Source organism: Equus caballus, chromosome 25 (assembly GCF_041296265.1).
Source record: "Equus caballus isolate H_3958 breed thoroughbred chromosome 25, TB-T2T, whole genome shotgun sequence".
NCBI classification, from domain to species: Eukaryota; Metazoa; Chordata; class Mammalia; order Perissodactyla; family Equidae; genus Equus; species Equus caballus.
The window spans coordinates 35,094,310-35,118,846 of NC_091708.1; the positions used below are offsets into that span (position 1 = coordinate 35,094,310).

General features: G+C 39.1%; 1 protein-coding gene and 1 pseudogene across 1 annotated transcript; both read left to right on the forward strand.

Annotated features, from left to right (window-relative positions):
- The first annotated feature begins 3,427 nt into the window (after positions 1 to 3,427).
- OR1L12 (olfactory receptor family 1 subfamily L member 12) lies at positions 3,428 to 4,423 on the forward strand. Its single transcript, XM_023629586.2, has one exon. The coding sequence runs from the start codon at positions 3,446 to 3,448 to the stop codon at positions 4,421 to 4,423; it is 978 nt and encodes a 325-aa protein (XP_023485354.2). The 5' UTR covers positions 3,428 to 3,445.
- Positions 9,809 to 10,689, forward strand: OR1AR1P (olfactory receptor family 1 subfamily AR member 1, pseudogene; annotated as a pseudogene).

The window sequence follows — 24,537 nt, forward strand, 5'->3', positions numbered from 1 at the left end:
CTATTTTCTCCATTTTAGTCAGTTTCTTCTTCTCTAGAATAGCAAAATATTTTCTTTAGAATTAACCTACCTTCTAGTTATGGTAAAGTTCTCGGAAGAAACAGTGAGCAGCAGAATGAGGGCTAATCACAATAAGCTGGTACTTATTGTTTAGTAGGTATCCTCTTTGACACAATAGGATAATTAAAATGAACACTTTATTTTTTTGATATATTCCAGTATCATAAAAGTAAGTATTGACATTTCAAGGTAGGAAAAAACTGAATAAGAAATAGATTAAATAACTGTAGAAGCAAAGAGCTAAGGAAATGAGAGTTAGTGTCTTCTAACGTTTGAAAATATATTGCTTAGGCTGTTAGCTTAGGTCAATTTCATAAACATTTATTGAGCACCCTCTGCAGTAAGGCTGTGTGGTAAGTACTGTGGGATCCCAGTCTATAAGATCTAAAGGGGAAAATTATGTCTCTTTTCCTCAGTGCTATATACCCCAGTGAGTATATAGTTCATGGTAAACACATAAGAAATACTTATAGACTGATTGGGGCAAACACAGATGAACTGAACATTATTCTTGACTTCCTTAACTCCAAATTATTGAATTTAATTGAATCTAAAATGCCATCAATTGTACAGAGCGTTATTTTAATGCAATATTGAGAAAAAATGCAGCCAATTATTTGAGACATGCCATAGATTTAAATGTCTCCTAAAATAAGAGATGCTAAAATGTGCAAAAAAGTGACTCTTAGAATCGATAAAATATGGTAGCTAGATTATGGACAATATAGCACACAGTGTCTGGAATCAGGCTTGGATTTGAATCATGGCTCCAAAGGAAAGTAGTCCTTATGCTAAAAGCCTATGCTTTTAATCGTAATATGGAAAATAAAAAAAAATAAGGTGAAATTTTGGGTCCATTAGCCATTTGAAAGCTGTTTTTTAACTTAAAACTGTTAATTTGGGCAGACCAAAACAGGAACACCTTTTAGTGTAGTGGTTCAACTACAGTCAGCCCTCCATCCCCAGGTTCCACACTGCACATCAAAAGTCCTACAGTTCTTGCATCTGTGTGAACATGCACAGACTTTTTTCTTGTCATTATTCCCTAAACAATACAGTCTAACAACTGTTTACGTACGATTAACATTGTATTAGGTATTATAAGTAATCTAGAGATTATTTCAGGTATATGGGAGGATGTGTGTTGGTTATATGTAAATATTACACCATTTTATACAGGGGACTTGAGCATGCGTGGATTTTGGTATCCACAGGGGTCCTGGAAGCAAACCCCCATGGATACTGAGAGACAACTACACATGGTTTGGCTTCAAACGGCCCTTGGTTCAAGTTATGTTTTGCCAGTTACCTTATTCTTGTGAGTCACTATAAAATGAAGACAGTAAGTACACATTATGAGGTTGTTGTGTAATTTACATGAGAAAAGCTTATAAGTCACTGAGCACATAAATGTTAGTTGCCTTTCTTTAAGTTAAAAATTATGTGACAATGAATGTAATTTGTATTTAATGGAAATCCATGTACTAAGGGAGCAGAGAAGACAGATGCTTCATTCTGATCAGGTGATGGAGGAATGATTCCTGTAGGAGGCTGCGTTTGAGCCTGGAGATCCAAGTGAAGAGAGAAATATAAGAAAGTGAGGTGGTTGAATTGTAAGATGTGATCAGAAATCAATAAGTAACAGGCAATGGGCAATATGTATTTGGCAGGACATGTTGGGACCCTGATACATGGATTCTGTGTGCTTTCACAAATTAAGAGGAAAAGATCTGAAGCTGGCGGCCTTCCCTAGTGGTGGTAGCAAGGAATGGCAATCAAATATCTGAGCTGAAGATCTGAGGCTTGGCTAATAAGGGAAGGGTGACCTAAGGTTGGGTTCAAAGATTATGCCACTCTCTTTTGTTACAGGACAGAGTCACAAGGCCACAGCTAGTAAACTAGCAGATGTATCTAAACTTAGGAGGGGTAGAGCAGAAGGTACCCAGGATGCTGGGGTGCTCTGAGGTGGCTGTTCTTTCAAAAAATCGAGGCACTAAGGGGGAAGCCATATCGAAGCTTTATAGGTTCAAGGAGGACCTGGATTGGACCTAGATGTCTCTGCCTGGTACTCTGTCCTCAGTGTTACATGGGACATCTCCCAGGTGAGCCCTCAGAGTGGTTGGAAAAGCCAGGGACAGAAAATTATTGTCCATCTTAGACACCTACCCCAGGCTAAGCAGATGTTGCACTATACCTAGAGGTTCCAGGAGAGGGATGGAAGGCCACCTGCAAGGGAGAACGCTTGTAATTCCCGTGGATCCTTGGAGACAATCCTGCACAAAATTAATGGAGGTTTGTTTTCTTACTCTCTCCCCCACCAAACACCAGGGACTTAGTGACACAGTATCTGAAGATATCCCCATGAGGAAAGGAGGGGCTGTGATTATCTACAGCTTCTTAAGGACAGCAAGAATACAAGGAAGGGGGCATTCAACTCAAGAAGCATCAGGAGATTTTCTACAATTGGATACCTTTTCTGTATGCTGTTTTTTGGCACAATTTTGTCTTCTTCTTGACTAATCATTCCACAGAGCATAAATGAGGGGAATGAAATGAATACATGAGGCAAGACTTCAATGTCATTTCCAGGTAAGAAATCAGCATTGAGAATGCCTAGTGAGAAGGTGTGAATATCTGATCTCAGAAAGATAATCACTGGACACTAAATAAGAGAGCTAACTTATCTTCATGCTACACATTGATTTTTTATATCTATGTTATAAAGTTGACTCTTCCTTTACTCTAGTCTACTTGTAAGTCACATTCCTCTGAGCTCAGGATATGAATTATCAGCCAAAGAGCAAGGAAATTTGGTAGAGAATTTTCTCACATAAGTTCATTCCCTCTCTCTCACTTTCCCCTCCGCCATCTTTTTTTCCCTATAACCATTTACACTCAACCCAATGTTCTTTAAATGATTTTCTTGCTTCCATTGTAAATGATGTGGAAAGATGCATCTTGATTTTAAAAGATGGTTATTTATCAGTCACAAGCTAGATGAGATAACTATCTCATGATGGGGGTTAGCAATTGATAATCCTTAATCAGAAGCTGACCTGAACCTGATTCATAGACTGCATCTGTGGTTCCTGTGATTATCAGTCACAGAGTAGGAAGGAAGAAAAACAAATCAAGCTCTCCATCTAGTCTCTCTTTCTCTTTCCTTACATCTGTTTCTATAGATTTCTTTCTTGAATACTTAAAAAGAACGAGAAAACACACTTTTGGCTTTGATTTTTCCATATTCAGGAAGGAAAACATCAGAGTAAATGCTGATTATATTAATAATTGCTCAGTGTAAGAACAAGATGGAAAGAGGCATGACCTAGATGACTTAAGAGCTTTTAATTGACAGCATTGTTTATCTGTAGGTGCATACAAGTCCATGGGAATGTCCAATCTGACAAGATTCTCTGAATTCATCCTCCTGGGACTCTCCTCTCGCCTTGAGGACCAGAAGCCACTCTTTGCCCTCTTTCTTATCATGTACCTTGTCACCTTGATGGGAAATCTGCTCATCATCTTGGCTATCCGCTCTGATCCTCAACTCCAAAACCCCATGTATTTCTTCCTGAGCATCTTGTCCTTTGCTGATATTTGCTACACAACAGTCATAGTCCCTAAGATGTTAGTGAACTTCTTGTCAGAGACAAAGACTATTTCCTATGCTGAATGTCTGGCACAGATGTATTTCTTCCTGGTCTTTGGAAACATAGACAGTTATCTCCTGGCAGCTATGGCCATTGACCGCTATGTAGCCATTTGTAAGCCTTTCCACTACGTCACTATTATGAACCACAGATGCTGTATGTTGCTACTGGCCTTCTCTATAGCTTTCTCCTACCTCTACTCCCTCTTACATGTCCTCCTGGTGAATCAACTCACCTTTTGTGCATCAAATGTAATCCATCACTTTTTTTGTGATGTCAACCCTCTTCTGAAACTGGCCTGCTCTTCGACCTCTGTCAATGAAGTTGTGGCCATGACAGAAGGGCTGGCCTCTGTGATGGCCCCATTTGTCTGCATTATCATCTCTTACCTGAGAATCCTTATTGCTGTCCTCAACATTCCCTCAGCTAGTGGAAAACGCAAAGCCTTCTCCACCTGCAGCTCCCACCTCACGCTGGTGACTCTGTTTTATGGGAGTATTAGCTATGTCTATCTCCAGCCATTATCGAGCTATACTGTCAAGAAACAAATAGCAACAATTACCTACACCATACTGACACCAATGTTGAACCCATTTATCTACAGCTTAAGAAACAAAGACATGAAACAGGGCTTAGAGAAATTGATGAGCAGAATTAAGCCTCAAATGGATAGGCTTTCTACTGCAAAAGCCAACAAATTCTGTGAACCCTGATTGCAAAGTGTGGGTGTGTGTGCACATGTGCACACACACACCAGCACCTGGGGCTAGTTTTTTGTGAAGAAATACTCTTTCATCAATTATTGCTGAACCCTGTAGTTTTCCACCCTGTGGTCTTTGTCACGCCATGTTAGAAGTTCTATTCCTGTCTTTGTACATATTCTGAAATTGTAGACTCACTCCATAATATCTCTGCATTCCAGAAAATCATATTCCCTTACACCTTCCACATTTATTTGGAACCTCTTCTATTTCCTTCTATTTATAAATTCAGCCAAGTTTGGTCACTTGAATTACCAAACAATTTTTGTGCTCTTCTGTATAGAAATCTATGTATATGCAAAGATGTTTATGCATACACAGCCACTCTATTTGAAACTGTTACAAAATTTTTTGCAATGTGCATGTGTGTGTTCATATTTGTCAATTCCCATCAGACCACGAGCTTCCCCTGCAGAGTCTATGTTCCCCAATCATGCCATGATAAAACTACGTCTCTTTTTTAAATTCTCCCAACAGCTGGATATCCTGGGCTCTGGAGCCATTAGGTTCTCAACAACTGATATCAGTCACCTAACTGACTATTAGTAAGTGAGCTCTATGCCTCTTTACATGTTTTGGTCTCGTCTCTTCCCTCCTTTCATGTGCTCATTCATCACCTGACTCCTTGTTGGTATGCTTGTCTCTCCAGAGATGCCTGTATATCCATGTCCTTCTACCTATCATTTTTTTTTCAGAATTAAATAAAGTTTATTCCGTGTAATCAGAAATGCTTCCTATGGCCACTGGAGACAGAGTCAAAAATTAATGGATGTAAATTACTAGTAAGAAACTTTTGGTTTAGAATGTGTGATATTAAAGAGGCTCTCAGTTTAGTTGGAGAATGAATTACATAGAAGAACAGTCAGATGAATTACTTTACACTGTGTTGTTAACTAAAGCAGCAGTTTAGTGTGACTCTGTCTCTTTCTTTCCTGGTGTTGTATTTTAATAGATGGAAATTTCTGAGTCAAATAAAATAATTTCTCATGGTATTTTAGACAAGGAGTAGATGGATGATCTCAAAGTTTTCAATGATAAAATGAGGAGTCTATAAATCCTTTTAATTCTGTCTCAGTCATCCCTAATCTAAGGCAAGGCAGAGTCTGGGTGAGGATATATTGCTCAAATGCATTCCTTTATTACATGTATGGCAAATTAGTTTTACTTTCCATGCCAATTCTGACCAATTGATAAGAACTTCTTGCAATGCTGTAGTGAAAAACTTGTGCCTACCTCTGGGCTGAATGAAGAAGGATGAATAAAGATTGATTACAATGTCTGCTATGGGCATGGGAGCAAGAAGTACAGGTCCATATAACAAGCGAATTTTCACAGTCACCATAGGCCTTAAGACTTGGGCATGCAGAAATGGAATTTTATTTCTATAACTTCATTTCCATAATTTAATTTTATTTTTGGCTTTGAGCCCTCAGTTTACCTAGTCACAGCTCAATTCTGACTTTTCTCAACCCAATCCTATAATTTCTCAGTGACTTTTGATTTATAGTTTAGCCCCGTGCATTCATTTCCCACCTCTCACAGCTGTCATTGTTCCTTCCGAGTTCTGTTTCTATACGTTCAGGGATTACAAAACCTCCACCTGACATCTCCAAAGACAGAGCAGTTCTCTTTTTTAGACTAGTCTATATTTTAGTCCTCTGCTGGAATCTGTTGCTGACATCTGACCTTGTTCCATTCATTTGTCACCATGGATGATTACTAGAGCTTGCTTCTGAGATTGGCAGCTGGCTTTCATTACTCCTTGTGCTCTGTAATGATGATCCAATGGAGATATCATTCTTAGTCATGATGAGGTGGTTCTCCCCATATCCCTTTGACGTTAGTCTCCTTTCTTCTCCCCACCAACCTGACTTTTGTCTCTCTCACTCTCCTAACTTGAATGAGTCACTCTAGGCTCTTGGAAAACCTTTGGATTACCTCCAGGAAAAAACTGACAGCAGTGTTCAATCCTCTTGTATCTATAAATCCAATGCCACCATTTTCTACTGCTCTTTCTAATCCCTGGAGCATAAGGCACACAAGTACAGCCCTCGCATTGGGAACAGGGCACATGTCCAATCTACTCTCAGATTTGCAGGCTTAAGGGACCTTCCAAAATCCTCTCCAGCTTTATCTAAATTTGTTCCTTCACTTTGATTTCTCTTTCAACTCTTCCCTTGCTTAGAAGTGAATCCCAAGTGATGACTCTTAAAAGCCAAGAATTTGGTGTCTAACATGTTGGTTTACAAACACATCTGTTATGTCCTCCCAAAAATCATAAGTTGAAGTACTAACCCCTAGTATCTCAGAATGTAACTTATTTGGATATAGGGTCTTTAAAGAAGTAATTATGTTAAAATGAGATCATTAGGATGGGCACCAATCTAACATCACTGGTGTCTTTATAAAAAGAAGAGATTAGGATGCAGACACACAGACAGAAAAGACCATGTGAAGACACAGGGAGAAGACGGTCATCCACAAGCCAAGGAGAGAGGTCTCAAAAGAAACCAACCTTGCCAACACCTTGCTCTTGAACTTATAGCCTCCAGAATTGTGAGAAATTAAGTTTTTCTTGCTCAGGCCACTCAGCCTGTGATACTTTGTTATGGCTACCTTAGCAAATGAATACAACATCTTTGAAATTTTGTTAGTGATAACTGAAAAGTAAATGGTGCTTAATGTCTCAAATTTTTAACATACAACATATGTTTGCCACATGGCTCCCATTCTGGCCATAAAACCACCTTTCTAAACTGAAAGTCTCTGATTCATGGATCATCTGAGGGAATATAAAACTTGCAACTTTATCATAACCTCTAGCTTGCCCAGAAATAAGGCCCAGAATTCAACTAGTGAAAGACTGGGGTGCAAAAACCAATATTGGAATAGAAAAACAAGGGAATCTTGATTTAAACTGAAGTTTCAAGTAGGTAAAGAATTACTGTGACCACAGGACCTTTGCAGATGCCCCTGCCATCAGTCCTATGAATTGTGTGGGAAATATGAGAGGATCTTAACTTCCTGTCAAATTCTAAAATGTAAGAACCCGTGACAGCTCCTTATCCAGCCTTCTTCTAACACAGGTGAGTTCAAGGCTGAGCACACAGTCTCTCCAGTAAGTAACATTATACTTGATCTGGCTTGAATGTAACTAAGTTGCTTTTCTCTTTCTTTCTAACATTGGTAATTAGTCCTCTCCAGCAGCTGCCGTCTTATCTTCTGCAACACCCCTACTTTGGTGTTTGGCTTCTAAATCAGGCCATCTATTTCAGGAGGGCAGAACTGGATTCTGAAAAAAAAAATCAAAGTCACTGACCATTTTTTCTTGCCTTTGGTAGCTGAGGGAAACACCCACCTATTTGCCCATTCAGTATTTATTGAGCATCCACAGACCCATACTAAGCACATGAGAAGCAATACCTACAAAGACCCTCTGTCTGAGAGCCGAAGGCCTCCTGGGTCCAAGCAGGGAATTGAAATGGGCTGTAGAGGAAGTTGTGAAGCTAGGAGATGAGAGCCCCTTCCTGTTGTGTAGGCAATTTTAAGTTGTCAAAACTGGCCTATTTTAAGATTTTACTCAAAAACACAAAGAAAAATAAGAACCTCAGATATACTGCCAGGTCAGACCAAAAAGAAAAGAGGGAATCAAGTACAACCAAAACTGAAAAAGAAGTTCAGGAAATAGTAAATCATTCTGGAAACAGTTTGGCTACTCAGCAGCTAGCTTATTGGCTGTTGGTCAACCTCTGTGTTGGCAGCCCTTGGGTCATACAAGAGGGAACCTGAGTGCTGAGAATGAGTATCTGGGTAGGGTTTCTCTCTCTGCAGGAAATTTCAGGCAAGGTTGTTTTGCTCAGAAGGGACTGTGGGTGTCTCCAGAGCCCCAATTCATCCCCAGTGCACTCTTGCAAAGTTTCAAAAGAAAGACAAGTCATGAGATGGCCTGAGGCTGGGGCCATGAGGCTGAAGGTGCCCATAGGAATTCCCTTGTGGTAGGCTGACCAAAGTGCACTTGGTAACAGGACTTCCAGTGGAAGGAATCCTGTTGTGCCCGAATGGCAGCTAAGATTCAAAGCCAAGGGTGAAGTTTCTAATCCGTACATTTTAAAGGATGCTCTGGCACTTGGAATACAGCCCCCAACCAACAGGGTTTTGGAGGAGGTCCTAATACAAGCTCTGCTACCACTAACCATCACTCCACCTCCTGCTTCCCCAGTCAAGATATGAAGAAAGGCAAGAGGGGAGAAGGACTCTGACCTTTAAGAGAGGAGAGTGATTGTTTGCTTTCCCCAAAACTAAGAAGGAAACCTCCTTAAAAATCATTTGAGAGACTAGGGCTGGATGCAAGATGGGGAGACTGGCATTTAACTCCTCAACTGGATGGCTTCTGGTTTGAAAACTTCCAGATGTACCTGCTGGCAATCTCCACCCAGTAATACAGTACTCCAAGGCCACAACAAATAGAGCTACACATAATAAATATTATCCCAGGAAACTAAAAGAAATGTGGAAGAAACAGATGCATCTGTAGGGAAGCTTGGGAAGAGTTAGGAATGAGTAATATTTGAGGAATAAATGAAATGGCATGAGGCTAGATTAAAAGAAGAGGTCTCAGGTCCCACTGCATACAGTCTGGTCTATTGGAGTGTGGTGTGGATTGGCTAACAGAGCTGGTTGACATCATATGTTGATGATCACTGTTTTGCCCATAACATAGGCCAGGGGAAGTCAGGAAAGAGAGAAATTATTAAAACAGAATCGCCATTGTTGGTAAGCTCCCAGTCTGATGAAGAATTCAAGTGACAAAAGCCATGTATGCATACACATGCATACACCCACACAAAGAAACACACCCACACAAATATCCATTATTCAAACATGTCAACCAATTGTTTAATTATAAGCATTTACCTAGCTATTTAGATATGTACACTAATATGCACAATCACTAATGATCAAATTTGGGTGATGCTAGTCAGAGTAGATTTGTAGGAATAGGAGAGCTTCAACAGAATTTTGATTAAACAGAAGAGGTGCAATTTCCTATAAAAAAGTGGTATGGTGGAGTGGACCTATGACTTGGGTGTAAGTAACAAGACTCAGATAGTACTTGCTCCTACCAGACAATATAGAGACCGTAAAGCAGGAGGAAACAGACTTTCAGGGGCAGTGACAACACATCAGCTTAATTAAAACAGTGAGCATTTCTCCATCACCAATGAAATGCTGGCTACACCAACCATCAGCACCTAATTATGAATATCAGTCACCTGAGGGCCTTGGGGTCTAGAGATTTCAAAGGATTCTCTTGAGGACCAGCAGAAAGTCTTTCTTAACGGGGTTTCATCCTGCCCATTGGTTTCTTCATGCCTGATTCCATGACTTTATTCCTCAGACTGTAGGTAAATGGGTTTAACATGGAGGTCAATATGGCTTAGATCACTGTCAAAACACCATCCCCAATAGTGCAACTGAACAGTAACCTGAAATAGACAGAAGTGATACTCCAATAAAGCATTTTACAACTGTGCTATGAGAGCCACAGGTGGAGAATGCTTTTCACTTCCCTACCGGTAAACAGATGTTGAGAAGAGCAATGAGGATTCATAGATAAGAGATGATGATCATGCAAGTAAACGGGGTCATCACAGTCCCACAATTTCATGGCAAAGGGAAGAGTAGGACAATGCCAGCACTGGATTGACATAACAAAAAATAATAATAAATGGTAGTGGAAGTGCAGAAGATAAATTGAGTCACCAGAAGGAATTGCAGGAAGGAATAGATCTGAGAGATGGAGCAAGAGACAGCCCAGAAGAAGGATGCACTGGTGGTGGCTGGTGATGGTGACGTAATGGAAAACTCACATATGGCCACATTACAGACAAAGGCCATGGCTGCCAGGAAGTGACTGTTGGCATTCCCAAAGGCCAAGGAGAAATATATCCAGGCCAGACACTAAGCAGAGAAAATAGTCTTTGTCTTTGATAAGAAGTTTACCAGCATCTTGGGGGTAATGACTATCATTGTAGCAAATATCACAAAGTTCTAGATGCTCGAGAAGAAATATTTGGGAATATGGAATTGACAGAGTAAATAGCCAGAATGATGAATATGTTCTCAATTGAAGTAACGAGGTACATAATGAGAAAAAGAATAAAGAGAAACTTCTAGACCTCAAAGCAAAAGGAGAGCCTCTGGAGAATGAATTCAAAGTAAAGAGTTAAGCTGCTCCTTCTCATGGGCTTGAATTCACCTGTAGATAAACGATTTTAATAAATGCTGCCAGATTAGTTTCTCAACAATTCGCACTCCCACGAAAAATATATGAAACAGATTTCTCTACATGCCCAGCAACACTGTGTGTTACTAATCTTTATAATCTCAGTCAATCTGATGATGGACAGTGGCATCAGCGCATTTCTTCCTATTGATGCAGTTCTGCAACTTCACCTATCTTTATGGGGCCTTTGCATCTCCTCTTCCTTAAATTGCTTAATTACTTTGCCCTTTGGGGGATTTTGTCATCTTCTTACCAAATTTTAGGAGCTCTATAAATTGAGAATATTAACCATTTATTTGCTATATGTATTTGCAAATATTTTCTCCAAATAAATTATTTGTCCTGTAGCTTCAATTACAAAATTAATGCTTTTTTTACTTTCTACATAGTCTAATTTGTTCATCTTTTCTTTCATATTCTGAGTAAGAAGGTATTTGTTATTTAAATAATATTAAAATTCTACTCTAGAATTTCATTATTTTAGATATATGCCTATATCTTTAATTAATCTGGAATATATTTGTATATAATATTTATATATCCATATTCCAGATGCCAAGAGTAGCTACATAATAAAATACTCCCACTTAAAAAGTCTCCAGTATCATATAATAAGTTCCAATATGCACTTGAGTCTATTTCTAGACTCCTTATTCTGTTCCACTAATTTAATTATCTCTATTTGTGTCAAACCATAATATTTGATGGCTATAGGTTTTTCTAATACATACTAAGTAATTCTTTCCCTGAATCCTATTTTTAAAAACTACTATTGACAATTCTCACACATTTATTTCTTCATGTGAACTTTCAAAAAATGATAAACTCTTCTTCACTTTTTTCTTTTTACGGTCATTCTCATGTGTGGTATCACACATGAATTACAGGACTAAATGGATCATGTATGCAGTGCTTAGACCAGTACCTGGCTCATAGTAAGCATTCAGTAAATGTTGTCGTTGTTTTTGTTGTTACTGTTACTTATCTGTTCTTTTCATGCTGCCTAATGTGATCAGATGGAAGACTTGGATTTGATCATAAGACAAATTAGAGTTGCCTCATCCAGAACTTGCTTCAAGTTATTTGAATATAACTAGTTCAGGAACAGAAAGAATCATAAATTAGCGCTCCAGAGTTCCCTACATTAGGATTCTGAACCCAAGGTCCAGAAAACTCTAAAGTGTTACTTTGCTCCCACTTTGCCGTTTCTCCTTGGGCAGCAGTTCCGTTAGCAACCTCATGGAAAGAGGTGGTTGGATCTTAGAGTGGAATCCAAATTTTCTTGAGTTTTGCGGCCATGATGCCTTCTCATAATTCCCATCATCTAGTGAGCTAGCATATGCTTTTTACCATAAATTTTAAATAAATTTAAAGATTCCAACTGATGTACACTAGGTTGTCATGGTAATGGAAAGGTAACTAGCATAAATCAAACACCTATAATTCTACCCAATGGGAATTAATGACCTCATTTTAAAGATGAGGAAACTGAAGTTCAGATCAGTGAAGTGACTTGCCCAAAGTCACCAGCAGGTGAGTGGGAAATAGAATTCAAACTCAGAATTGACTAATTCTGAATCCCAAGTGCCTACTCAAACACGAAGAGGAGAAATGGGAGATGTCTGAGGCCAGAACTTAGCCCGTGTGAGGACCTTACCAAGGACAACCCTGACCTTCCCCAGAGTCCCTTCTTGGTTCCTATCCAGAAGAGTTCTGAACCAGATGAGCCAATGTCCCTTTTGCTCTCAAGGGAGAGCATGCTTCTCTGACTAGACAGAGGATGGGTGTGGCTGGGCACTCTGTTTCTCTGACAAAGGACTGTGTTAAGATGAGTTGCAGCCATGGTTACATTGAGACTGATTTTATATGCTAAGAGGCTCCAGGCTTAATTCCCAATCAACCATTCACCAAGGAGAAGGAAACTTTATTTAATTAGGCCGTAAGGAGCTTCCCTGAGTGGTTAATTGGCAGCAAAGACAAGGAGCCTGGGGGTTCACCAGCAAGCTCTCCCCAGAGCCTCGTCAAGAAAGCTGAGATTGGACCTCTGAGGGAGCTTCTGCAAGATAGTGGCTCAGAAACTTTTCTGACACGATGTCACGAGTGAGGTCTCCTGGTTTTCCCCTGGGCTGCTTTCAAGGGGCCATGTTCTGCTTTAATTATAGAGAGGGAAAAGGGGATGCCACAACTCAAAGAGGCTTTGCCTCCACCCGTCTGAGCCAAATCCCCCAAAGGCAGCATTGGAGGCAGTTACTGAGTAACAAGTTTTAGAGGGAGAGGATTTTTAAATCCATTCTAGCCAGGGCCTTTTCCCCTTATATTCTCGGAATAACATTATCCTTGAGAAATACAAATCAGTTCCTCCATTCCTTTTAGTCTCCTAATTAAAAATCCTTTGGGATCATGTCTACTTTATCTAAAGCAGTGGTTCTTAGTCTCCTCTACACATTTAGCATCACCTGGGGAGCTTTTAAAAAGATTTTGGCACCCAGGACCACACTCCAGACCAATTAAATCAGAATCTCTGAGATGTGACCCCAGTATCAGAAGTTTTAAAGCTCCCAAGTGATTCCAGTGAACAGCCAAGGTTGAGAACCACTGTTCTCTTTAGAGGACCCCAGTTGGCTTGTGAAATTGCTTAAGAGGCACTGTTGTGGTTTTAGAGTTCAGCAAATTAATGACCTTTCCCCTCTGTCTCCTAGGTATTTTTTAATATATCATGAGTTTATTAAAAAATTTTTTGTATGTCAATATTTGATGCTGAGAGAGGACACAAAGAAGCCACTAAATTAAAAATATTTTAATTCTATTTTCCCAGTCTTCCATCTTTCTATTTTCCATTTTTATTTCCTAAATACACAGATAACACATGAATACAGTCTAGTTGTGAAATTCAAACAGAAGTTATAAAGTAAAAACTGAAAGCCCCTCCTGGGTCCCACCTACAAACCTGTTAGATATAGAAATATATATTTACATATACGAATGTAAAGATTAACAGCACTGAAATCATACTATGTAAATATATTATCTTTGGACTTGAATTTTCATCTAACAAGATGCCTTGGAGATGGTTCCAACTCACTACTATCGACAATCTACACTATCACTTTTAACTGTTCCATTGTATTCTAATAATATTTTATGATATGAAGCTACCAGAATTTATTTAACCATTTCTTTGTTCCTGAGCAGTTAGTGTCTATTTTCTATTGTCTCTTTTACAAGCAATACTACTATGAACACCTTGAACATACACATTGCTCAAATGTTTACTGTGCCTTTTATATACAAAAAAGTGGAATTTGATAGATAGCATCAACAGGAACTCTCATTCACTGGTGGTGGGAATGAAAAATTGTACAGCCACTTTGGAAGATAGTTTGACGGTTTGGACAAAACTAAACATACACTTATATGATCCAGTACTCACGCTCCTTGGAATTAAGCTAAAGGAGTTGAAAACTTATGTCCACAGAAAAATCTACATATGGATGTTTATAGCAGCTTTGTTCATAATTGTCAAAACTTGGGAGTACCAAGATGTCCTTCAGTAGGTGAATTTATAAATACACTGTGGTATATCCAGACAATGGAATGATATTCAGCAAAAATGAAATGAGCTATCAAGCCATCAAAAGACATGGAGGAACCTTAAATGCATACTATTAAAAGAAATAAGCCAGTCTGAGAAGGATGCATACTGTATGATTCCAACTATATAACATTCTGGAAAAGGCAAAACTAGAGACAATAAAAAGATCAGTGGTTGCCAAGGGTAGGGGGGTAGAGGATGAATAGTCAGAACACAGAGGATTTTTAGGACAGTGAAAATACTCTGTATGATTTTATAATGATTGATATATGTCATTATACATTTGTTCAAACCCATAGAATGTACAACACCAAGAGTGAACTCTAAGGTAAACTGTGGACTTTGAGTGATTATGATGTGTCAATGTAAGTTCATCCTTGGTAAACAAAACAAACAAACAAAAATGTACCATTCTGGTCTGTGATGTTGGTAATGGGGGCGGGGGAGCTATACATGGGTGAGGGCAGGAGGCATATCGGAAATCTCTGTAGCATCCTTTCACTTTTATTGTAAACCTAAAACTGCTCTAAAAAGTAAAGTGTATTAAAAAAGGAGGTCCTGGGGCTGGCCCAGCGGCTGGGTGGTTAAGTTCATACTCTCCACTTTGGCAGCCCAGGGTTTTGCTGGTTCGGATCCTGGGCGTGGACATGGCACTGCTCATCAGGCCATGCTGAGGCAGCATCCTACATAGCACAACCAGAAGGACCTACAACTAGAGTATACAACTAGGTACTGGGGGGCTTTGGGGAAAAGAAGGAAAAATAAAGAAGAAGATTGGCAACGGATGTTAGCTCAGGTGCAAACCTTTAAAAAAAAAAAAAAAAAGGAGGTCCCTTTCCCTCTAGCCAGTGAGAGGTACTGGTAGGAGATTCAGAGAGAGGGAGAAGAATAAAATGAGGATATTTATTCCACCAACTTCCTTTCTGCTGGTCACTCTAGTTACCTATGTCTAGATACTAGAGGCCACAGCTCCTATCTGGCGACCCTCTCCATACAGCCACTTTGTTCAGGTTCTGAGAACCATTCCCTCTCATTGCCCCTTCAGGTCTAAGGGTATAATGTCTCCTTGCTATTGCTAGCCTATGGTACTACATTATCCCTTGACAATTTACTTAAATTCTACCTCCACCTTTGAAAATAACCCCTTTATCAATCTCTTCTCATTTGGAGTATTCCATCTCTGTCTTGCTAAAACCGACGGACATAAGACAAAAAGACACTAGAGGCAAATAGACCTATTAGGGGTTTGAGGTACTACACCAAGTAGGAGATGAAAAGTTGTGAGCTAGGGCAGTGGCAGTGGAGACAGAGAGGAAAGACAGATTTGAGCAACTGTGAGGAGAGAGTTTTGACCAGACTTAGTGATTAATTAAATGGGGAGGAGAAGGGTGGCAATAAGAGGGAGGAGTTAAAGGCTATTTCCCAGTTTCTGGCTTTGATGACCAGGCAGGCAGCCCTACTAGTCGTGGGAAAGGAAACAAGTTGGGTATGGAAGTGGTAATGGATATATCCAGTAGGTAGATGAAAATATAAAGCCTTTGCTCAGAGAGGATTCCTTGAAAATGTATCGTGGGAAGGTAGAAAGACAGTGGAAATAGGCTTAGTTTAGAAAATTCAGTGCCCCCTGCTCCCACCACTGTCTATAATCTGTCAGAAATCCATATAGCCCATCTGCAGGACTGTCTCTCACTGACAAATTCACATCTCCAAGTTCTCCACTCCACCCATTAGAAAATTTGTGCCAGAAAGAGGAAGTTTCTGGGGGAAATCTTGATAATTACCACTAAATCCATGAATATCTAATTCCCTAACAACTCCCTAACAGCTCCCTTCTCTTCTCAGCCTCCAAACCAACCCAACACCTCAACCCCAACCCCTCCCATTCAATTTAACGTTTGCTAAGCACCTAGTATGTGTTACACATGGTGTTGGGCATTGGAGATACACATATTAGTAGAACACAGTCCCTGCCCTCAAAAGGGCTCAGGTGGGGAGCCCCCACCCACCAGGTAGAGCAAAGAGAGGCAACACTTTGGAGTCCAGAAAAGTGTTACAGAAGAGATGATAGCTAAACTAGGCCTTAAAAAATAGAGCAGAAATTTTCAAACTAGAAAGCAGCAAGTTTGAGAAGTATTGGAATGTGTCAGCTTGAGATGGATACGCTTGCCTAGAGCTCAGGAAACAGCTCCTATTCTGGTACCCTACACTGCCTGTTACCATAGGAACACACATACTACTCAAGATGCATCAGAGGCCAGTCAACTAACTCTGTAGAGCTTAATAGGGTGGACTAAGAAATGAAAATAGGAAAGAAAGTGGATATTTAATGCCATGGGGGCATTCACATCATCATCATCATTATCATTAATATTTATTGAGTGATAACTATGTGCCAGGCAGGACTGGTTACATACTTTTCAGAGTCCAATGCAAGTGAAAATTTGAGGCCCACATTCAAAAAGTATTGAGAATTTTAAGAGAGTGACAGCAGAGCGGTATACCAAGCACAGCAACCTTCTCAGCATAGGTAGCATACTCATGAAGTTAGACTTGGTGTCAGGCAATCTAACTACTGCAAATCAAAATCTTGGCTAATAAGATCACGAGGTCAGGATTACTATTATCCCTAATTTACAAATGAGGAAACTGAGGCACAGAGCTATCTAGTAATTTGCCCAATGTCATACAACTGGTAAGCAGTAGGGCAGAGACTTGAACTCAGGCATTAACTCCAAAGCCCATGTTCTTAACCTACCATCAACTTCCTCCACTTCACCCCTGTTCCCTGCTTCTCTTAACAAACTCAGAATCTCAGGTCTTCTGTGCCTTCATCAATTCTCCAACCAACCTCAAGACCATTCCTACCTGCCTAGAGGTTAAGGAACTCAGCCAAAATCACACATTGAGTGAGTGGTAGAGCTGGAATACAAAGTGAGATGCTGTGTTTCCAGAGTTCACCTCCTAACTTCTACACCATGGCCCCATGGCCAGATTCAGATCCTGACGTACCACTTCCCTGACTCTTACTTTCAATCTATCTCTTACTTTTGATCTCTTTTTGCAGAAGTAAAAATTGAGGCTTATCAGAAATATATCCACATAAATACAGTCAACTGATCATTCAAAGAGAGCAAAGACAATAAAATGGAGTGAATATAGTCTTTTCAAAAAATTGTACTGGAACAACTGGACATCCACATGCAAAAAATTGAATCTAGTCTCAGACCTTACATCCGTCATAAAAATTAACTCAAGATAGATCATATTTATGTAACATAGGAGAAAACCTAGGTCACCTTGGGTATGGAGATAACTTTTTAGATACAACACCAAAGGCATGATCCATGAAAGAAATACTTGACAAGCTGGACTTCGTTAAAATTAAAACCTTCTGCTCTGTGAAAGATGCTGTCAAGAGAATGAGAAGATGAGCCACAGACTAGGGAAAAATATTTGCAAAAGACTTGCCTGATAGGGGCCGGGCCAGTGGCACAGCAGTTAAATGTGCACGTTCCGCATCGGCGGCCCAGAGTTCGCCAGTTCAGATCCCGGGTGTGGACGTGGCACTGATTGTGCCATGCTGCGGTAGGTGTCCCACATATAAAGTAGAGGAAGATGGGCATGGATGTTAGCTCAGGGCCAGTCTTCCTCAGTGAAAAAGAGGACGATTGGCAGCAGTTAGCTCAGTGCTAATCTTCCTCAAAAGAAAAAAAAGACTTGTCTGATAAAGGATTCTTATCTGAAATATACTTAAAACCCCTGAAAATCCAAAATTAAGAAAACAAACAACCTAAATTAAAAAGGGGCAAAAGGCCTAAACAGACATCCCATCAAAGAAGATATACAAATGGCAAATAAACATAAGAAAAGTTGCTCCATGTCATATGTCATCAAAGAAATGCAAATTAAAAACAAAATGAGATACCACTACACACCTATTAGAATGGCCAAACTCCAAACACTGGCACCATCAAATGCTAACAAGGATTGGAGCAACAGGAACATTCATTCATTGCTGGTGGGAGTGCAAAACAGTACAGTTTGGCAGTTTATTACAAAACTAAACCTACTCTTACTCTAGGATCCAAAAATCATATTCCTTGATATTTACCAAAGGAGTTGAAAATTTATGTTCCCACAAACAGCTGCACATTGTTGTTTAAAACAGCTTTATTCATAATTGCCAAAACTTGGAAGCAACCAAGATGGCCTTCAATAGGTGAATGGATAAATAAACCATGCTACATCCAGACAACGGAATATTATTCAGCACCAAAAAGAGATGAGCTATCAAGCCTGGAAAACACATGGAGAAAACTTACATGCATTTTACTAAATAAAAGACTCCACCAGAAAAGCCTACATGTTATATGATTCCAACTAGAAGACATTCTGGAAAAGGTAACACTATGGAGACAGTAAAAAAGATCAGTGGTTGCCAGGTGTTAGGAGGGAAGGAACAATGAATAGGCAGAACACAAATGCTTTTTAGGGCAGTGAAACTACTCTCTATGATACTACAATGGTGTCATTATACATTTGTCAAAACCCATAGAATGTACAACACTAAGAGTGAACCTGCACGTAAACTATGAACTTTGAATGCTGATGTGTCAATGTAGGTTCATCAATCATAACAAATGTACCACTCTGGTGGGGGATGTTGATAACGGGAGAGGCTGTGCGTGTATGGGGGTAGAGGGTCTATGAGAACCCTCTGTATTTTCTGATCAATTTTGCTGTCAACCTTTAACCACTCTGAAAAATAAAGCTTATTTAAAGAGAAATAAATATATAAAAAGAAAATACCTATATAGAAGTTGTGAGTGCCATGACATTTACACATGAGAACAATATGGGTTAATGAAGCTAAATATCTTGCCCAAATTTACCCATTTAGTAATTGGAGGAACTGGGATTCAAAAATAAATAGTCTGGCTAAGAAATTGAAGCAATAAAATGTTTAACAAAGGCAAACAAAAATTATGAGACTCAAAGAAGTTAAGTATTGCAAAGCTTACATAGTATGTAAGAGGCAGAGCCAGCATCTGAATCTGTTCAGTCTGGCTCTAGAGCCTGTACCTTTAATCCCTTCCATATAACTGTACACCTACACCTAGATACAGCCATACATGCAGACACAGAACCTCAGACATGTTCGAAGCCATCAGCTCTCTTTTCAGATAGGCACACATAAGCCTACATGCAGACATGCGTAGGAGCACATGCATGTGCAGAGAACATGCATGTGTGCATGAACACATACATTACATATATCACATGTATACGCATGGACACACCTCTCCCCCAGCTGCTGCATGGCCGTAATTCCCTCCCTGGTGTAAGAGGCTACATCTCTGGAGCCCACGTTCCCCACAGGCTCTTGGACACAGAGCTCGGAGGATGTCAGTATTGTTCTCTCCTGGGAAGAACACAGGGCAAATGCCCCCAAGGCTCTGACCTGTGGGGATGACAGGCCCCTGGGTCTCCCTTTCTATCATCAACTCCCACTGTGAGGTAGAGAGAAGAATCAGCACAATTCTGAAGCTAGATCTGCACTTCAAGTGGGCTCCTTCCTCAGAGATTCAGAGCTGATCATAACCCCTGGCAGGACCCCAAGATTGATCAGGACCCTCAGTCTCCTCTGTCAAAGCCACAGGTAGGCAGGCTGAGGTGTTGTTGGGAACAGAGACTGTGGGGTCAACATCTTCATGTGATCTTCCTCCCTTCTCCTGATCTTGTCTTCTTCTCTCCTCCATCTCAAAAGCCAGGAAACAAGTGAACGAGAAACTTAGAATAATGCAGGGGTTCAGAGTACACATTCTGAAGCTGGACTCACCACCGTTGAGTTGTGTGGCCTTAAGCAAGCCATTTCAATTTCCTCTATCTCACTTTCATTATCTGTAAAATGAGGTGCTGTGAGGACTAAGTGACAATGTATGTAAAGTTCTTAGAGCAATGTCTGGCACATGTCAGCACTATGTGATTGCTAACTATTCTGGTACCGGGATTGAGAACATCATGAGAAGGGGATGCAATGAAGTGAGTGTCTCCAATAGGAGACATCTGGGTGAGACATTGTCAGCTCAGCAGAGGAGCACCAGACAGTGGTTTTCAGCAAAAGTCTCACTTTAAGCAGCTCTGGTCAATCAGATGGAGACCAAGGGTGTGTTGAGACAGAGGGAAGACAATTACTCACAAAAAGAAGTCCAGTGGGCATATTTTAAATGTCCACTTGCATTGGAATTTAGAATTTAACAGCTAGTTAGGAAGGGCTAGAAAAAGCTCTAATATGATATAGGCGTAAAAACTAGACAAAAAGGAGAGATTTCAGAGAGCTGAAAAGAGACGGAGGGGCCCTGAAAAGGGCCCTGCAGAATCCCGAAGCAGGACATATCTGTTCAAATGCAAACCAATATGATATAAAGCTAAATATGAAAGGAACTCCTCACTCCATCCCTCCAATCTCACTTTAGAAGGAAGTCACACACACACCAAAACAAACAGATATAAAGGAGATATTTTTCTTTACAAAAATGGGATTATTCTATGTGCATTGTTCTGCAACTTGTTTCTGTCACTTAGCAAAATATCGTAGACAGCACTGTCACAGTGATAACAGCTTAGAAATGATTAGCTTTTGCTCTGCCATCAGATGCCTAAATTCAAATCCCATCTCTACCCTTAGTAACTGTGGGATATGGTAAGTTACTCAAATTTGCTACATTCTATTTTTTTTATCTGTAAAATACATATAGTAACAGTGCATATGTCTTAGGATTTGGAGAAAATAAAATGGTAAAAGATGTGCAAAGTACTTAGCTCATGGTGTGACACATATTGAGTGCTAATAAGTATTGGTTAACATTAGCCATCTTATTTCTTTAGAGACCGCATGATAGTGAGTCATGAGAATGAGCTATAAATTGTTTTACTAATTCACCTATTTGTGAATATTTAGTTTATTTGTTCTGTGGGTTGTTTTGTTTGTGTTGTTTTGTTTGGTATTATAAGCAATGCTACAATAAATATCTTTATGCTACAAATACATGAGTATCTTTAAACGATAGATTTCTATAAGTGGAATTATTCAATAAAGAGATGTAGATTTTCAAATTTGATAGAGACTACCAAAAGGTCTTCACTGATTACCCTCTTACTCTTTGTAAATGTAAGGATCTTTTTCCTTTTGGATACTGTCAAAAGAAATTTTTACTGACAATCTCATGGGTGACAATTATATTTCAGTTTAAATTATATTTTCTAATTACCAGTGAAGTTGGACATCTTCTCATAAGTTTTCTTCGGTAAATGTGTTGCAGATACTTTTGAGTCAATAGTTGACATTTTAGCTTTGCTAATGGTCTTTTTTGGTGTTACTTTCACATTTTTGAATACAGTATTTTGTCATTTTTGCCTCTCTTTTTTATTTCTTTCTTGGAATGGCACCTCCATCTTCAGACCATAAAAAATATGCTCTTTTATCTTTGGCTAACATTTTTTTTTTTTTAAGATTGGCACCTGAGCTAACAACTGTGGCCAATCTTTGTTTTTCTTTTTGTTTTTTTCTGCTTTATCTCCCCAAAACCCCCCGGTACATAGTTGTATATCTTAGTTGCAGGTCCTTCTAGTAGTGGCATGTGGGACACCGCCTCAACGTGGCCTGATGATCGGTGCCATGTCCACACCCAGGATCCGAACCCTGGGCCGCCGCAGCGGAATGCGCGAACTTAACCACTCGGCCATGGGGCCAGCCCCTAACATATATTTTATGGTTTGGGTTTTTTACTTTTAGATTGTTCATTCAAATGGGTTTTATTTCTATGTGTGGGTTGGACAGAAATCTCACCTTATTTTTTCCAAATGTTCATCCAATTGTCATAAATATCACTTATTTAATATCCCATTCTTTTTCCATTGCTATGAATAAATCTTTATTATATATTAAGTTCTATATAGATTAAGACCTATATACATGTATAAATAAAAGTACATAGAATTATTTATGTTGGTCCATTGATTTGTTTTTCTCTGTATGTATCATTATCTTATTGTTTGTCATTATTATATGCTTTGATTTTCAGACAGAAAAGTTCTCTGCCCTTATTCTAGTTTTTTCAAAATTATCCTGTCTTTCCTTAACTGTTTGCTCCTCTAGATGAATTTTAGAATGACCATCTCAAGTCCCATTAAAAATTTCCTTGGAGTGTTATTATGAGTGGATTTGATTTTATCAGTTTGAGAAGAATTGACTTGAGATCTACTCTCTTAAGTAGAATGGTGGTTACTAGGGGCTGAGGGGCGGGAGAATTGGGGAGATGCTGTTTGAAGGTACAAACTTGCAACCAGAAAATTAAAAATCCTGGAGGTCTAATGCACAGCATAGTCATTATAGCTAAGAATATTGAATTATACATAAACTTCAAAGTTTCTTAGAGACTATATCTTAATTATTCTTACCACAAAAAAAATTAAACCTATGTGCCATAAAGAGGTGATACCTAACGCTATGCTGGTAATTATATTGCAATATACAAATGTATCAAATCAACACATTGTACACCTTAAACTTATACAACATTATATGCCAATTATGTCTCAATACAAATAAATAATAAATAAATATCTACTCTCTTACCAAATTTCAAGCATATAATACGATATTGTTAACTTTAGTCACCATGCTGCACATTAGATCCCCAGAACTTATTGATCTTATAATTAGAAGTTTGTACTTTTGACTAATATCTCCCAGTTTCCCCCATCTCCCAGCCCCTGGCAACTACCATTCTACTCTCCGTTTCTGTGAGTTTATCTTTTTAGACTCAACCATGAGAAAGAAGGAAATCCCACCATTTGCAACAACACGGATGAACTTTGAGGGCGTTATATTAAGTGAAATAAGTCAGACAGAGAAAGACAATTACTGTATGATATAACATAATTTAAGAATTGACATTTTTAAATACTGAATCTTTCCTTTTTAGAGGTATAGTATCTCCCTTTATTCAGATCATCCTTTTGTGTTCTGTTATAGTTTCTTCACATAGGTCTTTCTCATTTGTTTTTATTTTCCCCTCTTAGGTTTGTTCCTAAGTATTTTATGGACTTTCTTGCCAATATCGATTGAAACTTTTTACTCCATTACATTTTTCTGATACAGGAAAAGTATTAATATTTGTATATTTGTCTTGTGTCTGACCACTTTGGTAAAATCTTCATAGGTTTAAAGTTTTCAGATAATTATCTTGGATTTTTCTAGACAATCAAGTCACTTAATAACAGTTTCATATTTTCTAATTTTTATGCCCCCTATTTTTTTCATTTTGCTTTTTTACTAGCTTAGACTTCCATCTGAACAATGTCACTTAATAGTGGTAACAGAAGCCATCCTCATTTTGTCTTTTCCATGATATCAGTGGGAACTGGACTCTTACATTCAAATTTTTTATATTCCAGTAACTCATAGTTTTTTAATCAGAAAAAATAATATACTTAAAGAATTAATCTCAGTAACATAGGCTATTCCTGGTAGTATTCTTATTTTGAGTGGTATCTCTGAACTAAAAATTTGTAATTTAAGTGCTCAGATCATACTCATCAAACAGAAGCGCTTGAATAAACATTAAGTAAGCTTTGCTCTGAAGACTTAAGGAAGTCTCACCTGTCTTCTCCAGATATCAAGGAGCATTGATTGAATCTGATGCTCACTTTTGTCCTATCCCCACTACAACCACCACCTCCGGACCTATGAGTCAGAGAGGATCCTGATGAAAGGACCTCAACATGGGGACCTCTTGTATGAACGCATCCTGATTCAAAGTGAGACCCAGCACCCTCTTCATCTGGGACAGAAAAACAAGAAGAGGCTTAGGTTGGTCAAGAAACAACATAAGAGGAATCTTTAAAAAGAAAGTTGAGCACAACTCAGACAAATTACATTACATAGAAATTGTTAAAAACATGGGAAAACCTTAGTTTTTAGCTTTGAATGTTTTCACTTTTCCCTTGTTGGATTTTACTCACTGTTTCTCTGTAGTTACTTGAAGTAAATATTCTTTAAATCCTAACAAATAGCAGTGGGCTTTTTTTATATAGGCTGGAGATTATAAAAGAAGCAGTCTTTATGAAATTGCCCTTCACATCCTTCCCACTGCCTCTCCAAACCCTGCCCAGGACAACAGAGAC